This window comes from Idiotropiscis lumnitzeri, chromosome 20 (genome assembly GCF_059441095.1).
Source record: "Idiotropiscis lumnitzeri isolate Australia: NSW breed Sydney's pygmy pipehorse chromosome 20, RoL_Ilum_1.0, whole genome shotgun sequence".
Lineage (NCBI taxonomy): Eukaryota > Metazoa > Chordata > Actinopteri > Syngnathiformes > Syngnathidae > Idiotropiscis > Idiotropiscis lumnitzeri.
The window spans coordinates 9,300,155-9,306,192 of NC_142410.1; the positions used below are offsets into that span (position 1 = coordinate 9,300,155).

General features: G+C 39.4%; 2 protein-coding genes across 3 annotated transcripts in view; both read left to right on the plus strand.

Moving 5' to 3' along the window:
* The window catches only part of LOC148317554 (transient receptor potential cation channel subfamily M member 4-like), a 12,662-nt gene extending 8,843 nt beyond the window's left edge, over positions 1–3,819 (plus strand). For both annotated transcript variants that reach the window (XM_088283693.1, XM_088283692.1), the window contains exons 20-28: positions 15–130; positions 1,309–1,441; positions 1,531–1,705; positions 1,855–2,020; positions 2,175–2,356; positions 2,449–2,581; positions 2,988–3,060; positions 3,272–3,365; positions 3,451–3,819. In XM_088283693.1, the coding sequence (XP_088139819.1) occupies positions 15–130; positions 1,309–1,441; positions 1,531–1,705; positions 1,855–2,020; positions 2,175–2,356; positions 2,449–2,581; positions 2,988–3,060; positions 3,272–3,365; positions 3,451–3,473 (1,095 nt within the window). In that variant the 3' untranslated portion in view covers positions 3,474–3,819. The remainder of the gene's footprint in view (positions 1–14; positions 131–1,308; positions 1,442–1,530; positions 1,706–1,854; positions 2,021–2,174; positions 2,357–2,448; positions 2,582–2,987; positions 3,061–3,271; positions 3,366–3,450) is intronic.
* Positions 3,566–5,416, plus strand: LOC148317555 (uncharacterized). The gene is made up of 7 exons (XM_088285244.1): positions 3,566–3,578; positions 4,192–4,476; positions 4,585–4,694; positions 4,785–4,856; positions 4,933–4,987; positions 5,100–5,136; positions 5,240–5,416. The coding sequence occupies exons 1-7, from the start codon at positions 3,566–3,568 to the stop codon at positions 5,259–5,261; spliced, it is 594 nt and encodes a 197-aa protein (XP_088141370.1). The 3' UTR covers positions 5,262–5,416.
* The last annotated feature ends 622 nt before the right edge of the window (positions 5,417–6,038 follow it).

Consider the following 6,038-nt stretch of genomic DNA (forward strand, 5'->3'; position numbering starts at 1 on the left):
TTTCTCTTTCCAAGACCTTCTTTTTAGGGACGAGGACATTGCGACAGAGAGTCAGAGTGTACATTCAGGATGTGTGGAACAAGTGTGACCTCACTGCCATCATCCTGTTCATCATTGGACTAATTTGCAGGTAATGGATCATCCAAGCGTTTGTACTACAGTGTTTAACTTCCTATAATGGGCCGAGGCACAAAACGAAAGACTTTTTACAATTATTTCACTGCACACCACCGAATGAAAATGTCACAACACTACACGATGTAATGAGATTTAAAAAATGTAATTTAACAAGAGCTCATTAATTCTTTGTAAAGATAGTCATGCTCAGTTTTAATTGACACTGGCAGAAGAACAACACTGCCTTTTTTTGAGACGCGTTTCAAAAACGTAGCAGCAGTACGCTTCAACTCCCTCATAAGTGTCAATCACAAATGAAATTAAATTATTACTTGTCTGCCAAACGGAGCATTAAGCAGGCTTGGGGCGCTCCACATCAAGATTCGGAACACCGTAATCCCACATTTTTTGCGGTTAATGGGGAAAAGTGAAAAAAATGCCAAATAAATGTTGATGTTTTATTTATTTATTTATTATGTAGTTATTGATTTTTATTTTTTCTTCCCTTTTTTTTGTTTTTTTCGGACGAATATTTTGCGAAAACCCGCGACAATAATCACAACACTTATACTCATCGACATTTGATTATAGTTTGCCATTATGACCTCTTAAATAGGCTTTAAAAGTCTTTTTTTTTTTTTAAATAGTTACCATGGTTAGTGATTCGTTCCTACTGAACTAATCTTTTGACCCTGTCGGTCTTTATCATGTCGCAGCCTCGCAATGTTGACTTGGCTCACTTCCATCTTCATATTAGTCGGCACCTTTTTTTGTCACCCTCACTAGTGGGAGTGGTTTTTAATTAACGAAGAACAAGCGAGAAAATATGTACAACACTTAAGACAACAGGTAACATTCTGTTACCAACGCTAGTGACGTTAGAATAGCAAAGTTGACCTGCTAAGAACAAGCACGCGTCTGTACAAACAATGGCTTTCCAGATGAGAGGATAATGTGGCACCGACTTGTCCGCGTGTTTTACATGAGAAAAAAAAAAAAATCTAAAATCCCATCATCGAAAAGAAATGTTCTTGACAGAGTGAATATGCACTACACGTAAAATGATCATATGAATTAAATCACTAAATAAATAATAAAGGTGGATAATTTTCTGCTCATCACGGCTGTAGAGAAACATGAAAAATAAATAAATTGCCGCGTAGTTTTTAATACCGCCTGCTTATGTTTCAGGATGTTCCGATGGTCCTACGAATTTGGCCGAGATGTTATGTGTGTGGACTACATGGTCTTCACGCTCCGCCTCATTCACATCTTTGCCATTCACAAGCAGCTGGGCCCCAAAATCATCATCGTGGGAAAGATGGTAAGAAAAAAAGTGACCAAACAACATCAAGAAAGTCATAAATGAATTTTCATTTTTTTTTTTTTTTTTTTTTAAATATTCTTGTTCAGATGAAGGATGTCTTCTTCTTCCTCTTCTTCCTGGGGGTGTGGCTAATGGCCTACGGTGTGGCCAACCAGGCTTTGCTGTATTCCTACGACCCTCGACTTGATCGCATCTTCCGCCGGGTTTTCTACCGGCCGTATTTGCACATATTCGGACAGATTCCCGTCGAAGAAATGGATGGTAGGGGTGTGTGGGTGTGTGTGTGTGTGCATATCTAATCTCATAACATTTTTGTCTTTTGTGCCTGAAAGGAATTCGAGCATTTAGATCCTCGTACCCGATGAATTTCTCTGACATTTTTTTTTTTTCCTCATCTGCATTATTCCCAGTGGGGAAGGACTGGGACATGGCATGCACCAGCAACGTAACGCTAATTGACGGCGGTGCGGAGCCGTGTCGAATTACGTACAGTAACTGGCTGGTGGTAATCCTGCTGGTTGTTTATCTGCTGGTCACCAACATCCTGCTCATCAATCTTCTCATTGCCATGTTCAGGTAAACATGTTTGATCTCTCGTGAATCAGGGGTTCTTAAATTTCAAGGGACCCATAAGAGAGGATTATGAGGGCGTCATTTAATAAAAAAAAAAATAAAAAAATCCTATACTAAAATGATTATTTCTGTTCACCACCACCGCCGTGGTTTGCAGTTACACCTTCTCGGAGGTGCAGGCCAACAGTGACATTTACTGGAAATTCCAGCGGTACAACCTCATCGTCCAGTACCACTCGCGCCCCTCGCTGGCGCCGCCCTTCATCATCCTCTCTCACATCAACCTCTTCATCAAGAGGAACATCCGCAAGGTCTCCTCCGTCAAGATCCACCACTTCGGTCAGTGTTTTCCCGCAGCGATTGAGTCCTTGCAAAGTTAGCAAAGGCGTCAATGGCTCTTTGTGATTTTTATTTTTTTTTTGTCTCATCAGTGTTGCAGCTCAAAGGCAAGACGGCAAACAGACTTATGACGTGGGAAACCATTCAGAAGGAGGACTTCCTAACCGCTCAGAACAAAATCCAGAGGAGCAGCGACTCGGAGAGGCTCAAGCGCATGTCCGCCAAGTGAGGACTGGCTTTTTATTTTTTTACGACTGAAACAATCTCTAGGAAACCTGGTTAACGGCATTCATTTTCATTTGCTTTTCTTTTCTTAAGACAATAAGGTTGCGAGCTGAGCATTGTGACGTGTCTTTTATCAGCTGATATTTCCCAACGCACCTTAGTGTCTTCAGAAAATTGTCTGGACATAAAACTGAATTTTTATGATAACGGTGGCCCCTGAAAATATGAACACTTTGGACGCAACATTTTCACTTTGGGGTGAACTCGCTTTTGTTGTCAGCATTTTAGACATTAAATCAACGCAAGATTAATTGAATTAAATCTTGTTAGTGCACCTAATATTGTCCTTTTTTTTAATGGTTAAGCTTGAGTACAATGGCTTTTCTTTTTTTTTTTTTTTTGGTAGAGTGGACGGTGTGATGAAACATCTGACAGAAAGCAGAGACTTTGACCACCGGCTCAGGACTTTGGAGAGTGAGGTAAAACTGCAATTGTGAATTGATTTTCTGGATATTATCACTCATGCACACAATCGTAAGAAGTTTGTATCTTAACGGCTTTCATCCGTTCATTTTCCTCCTTCAATTACAAATGGCATTTTTTTTTTTTTTCGGATTTGTTCAACATTATTGAAATCTGCCCACGTTTTTGTGCTGAAGAGTTCTCTTTCTGAATGTTACTATCACACAGATGGAATATTGCTCCAGCGCTCTAAGTTGGATTGTGGATACTTTGGCCCAAGGCAGCTCATTTAAACCTCCTCGGCCTCCCCCAAACTTCAGAGGTAATTCCGAACATTTTACGACTCATATTACCTCTCTTTCTTACCACTATTTATTATTATTATTATTTTTTTTTTTTTTACACAGATTCGTTCACATCATGTTCTTGATGCAACTTTTGTGACGCCTTGCGTGAGGGGGCGGGGTCACAACAAGCTAGTTCTACCTTGGTTGCCATGCCAACTGCCTGCCAGACCATATTATGACTTGCCTCAGTCAGCAACCATCACTACATTGTTACAGTATTGCATATTCTTGTAAATGTTTTTTTTTTAAAGTGCAATTTTTTATTATTCAAATGCCAAATTCTATTTATGCATATATTTAACCAAATATGGTGTGACACGGGTGGGGATTAAAATATTTTTTTGCATGTTAATTCACATTCAATGCTGAATATGTTTTATTTGTTGTCACTTTATATTGTTGTGAGAGTAAAACTACTTGAAGAAAGGATTCTTTATTTTAATCATTTGAATTGCCGTTGTTTTTTTTTTTTTTTTTAATGAAATATATAGAAATTGACAGACGTCTCTAAATATGTGGCACCCATACTTTATTTGTGATTAAAAAAAAAAAAAAGCACATTTGAATTTTGGTCTGGACAAGTGTGCCTAATGTTTTGGTCAGTAAATCTCAGATGTTGTGTGAGATGAGACCTCGCTGAGCTTGAAGGTGCTTCCCAGGCCGGTTTGTCACAGCTCGACTAAAGGTCGTAACATTGAGGGGGGGCGTCCTCTGTGAAAAGTCTTTACTGTAAATAGCGAGGAGGAGGTGGTAGCAGAGGAAGAATCAGATGAAGAGATTGAAAGGAAGAAGGAACTTTAGAAGAGGAGAAGGGAGGAGATGAGGCTGCGAATGAGGACGTGGAGCCCGAGGAGCAGCGACCCACCGATGAGGAGGAAGAAGACGAGACCGAGGAAGAAGACGGCGAAGACGGCTTGACTGGAGAGGAAGAGGTCCAAGAGGAAGCTGGTGAGAATCGAGAAAGAGAAGAGGGAGAAACTGAAAATGAGGAGGCAGGAATTGTAGAAGAGACGCAGGAGGAGGATCCCACTGATGATGACGATGAGGCAGCAGCTGAAGATGCTGAGGAGGCCGTAAAAGATCAAGGTGAACACACAATTATTTATGTTTTTTTTTTTTTTTAACTAGGCTGTATCTTGTGTTTTGTCCATCTGTGGGAATGATGACATCATCATTGGGTCACGACCTTAACAGTATCAGACGACGAAGAAGACTCAGCCCAAGAACAAAGTGAGAAAGAGGCGGTCACCGGCACTCAACAATTCCACTCGGGCTCTTTGTGCAACATTTGCTCCTTCTGCGAGGTATAAAACTGCAGCGCTCATATTCAGATATTTTTTTTTTTTAAAAAGTTCACATTGGTGTTAATAACAAATTGCATTCATTTTGTGTAGCGCTGTTCTTGTGGGTGTGACAACTGTCCCTGTGAGGAGGGAGATGAGTCGGACCATTGTGAGATCTGCCGAGTAAGCGTCCTCTCTTTTTGAGTCATAGGCTATAAAAAGTCTACACACCCCTCAATTCAAATGTCACATCTTCCAGGAATGCTCTTTTTGTTACCTTTGTCCCATCCTGTGTGACACCATTTGCAAACCAGGTACAGGATTCCTTCTTAAATACACATCGTTCAAGGCCGCATTCCAACACCTTTATGACATTTCGGACATTCCGTTTTTATCATAATAAAAACACATTTTGTTTCTTTTCAGGTGGTCTCGTGGATGAGCTTACCGCTTCCGTCTTTCGGTGAGATTCCTCTCTAAACGCTTTTTAAGCAAAAAACAAACGGTTCAGTTTATAGAATCTGAATCCCAGCTGAGGTTTGACGCTTCCTCTTGTGCCTTTACAGGATTGTGGCCTCTTTGCTTTAAACACACTTGATTGATTGCTGACTGAGACATGTCACTCCACCCTGCGTTGAGATCAGGAAGACTTTGCAAAAATGGGGAGCTGTCCAACTGCACACACCTCACTCAAGTGGATGAAATGTTTGCACAAGACTTCGACAGCGATGGTGACAGATGACACAAACATATTTAAAAGCTAAAATCGTATTCATGTATGTGGTCAGGTTTTTTTTTTAATTTTTTTTTTTTTTGGGGAGCTATCATCATTTAACATACATGCTCCTGGAAGTGCAAATTGCTTTGCCATGGTGTTATTTGCTCCATATTAAATATGAAGAGAGAATATATCTAAAAAAAAAATGGACCTTTGACGCCTTTACCCGTCAATGGCAGTGAATGAGTTAATAGCTCCTGAAAGATTTGACTCATGTGACAGAGCAAAATGTTAGTTGTATATGTTAGTTGAAGTTGAGCTGTCGTGCAAAAGAAATTATTATAAATTAATTCTGATATTAATATTAGGGCCACATAAAAATATCCTGTCATAAAAAGTACAAGAAAATAAACTTTTCTCAAATTTTCAGATGGAGCAATGCTGATATTGCGAATATTTATAAATATTTCCTGAATAGATGCTTTTAAATTTGTCTGATTCGTAACTTTATGAAATGATGACTTTATTTTACTTGAAAAAAAAAACAAACATTTTCATGACAAATTTATAATTTCACTTTATTGCTGTAATATGAAAAAAAAACTTTCTAAAACTCCTTTGTAAGCACCTGCTGAATCTCCACCTGT

Bases quoted from the DNA above. Each gene is read 5' to 3' on its own strand.
- LOC148317555 (XM_088285244.1), top strand. The intron at 4,695-4,784 runs GTATAAAACTGC...CATTTTGTGTAG, and splicing joins ACATTTGCTCCTTCTGCGAG to CGCTGTTCTTGTGGGTGTGA. The intron at 5,137-5,239 runs GTGAGATTCCTC...GTGCCTTTACAG, and splicing joins CTTACCGCTTCCGTCTTTCG to GATTGTGGCCTCTTTGCTTT.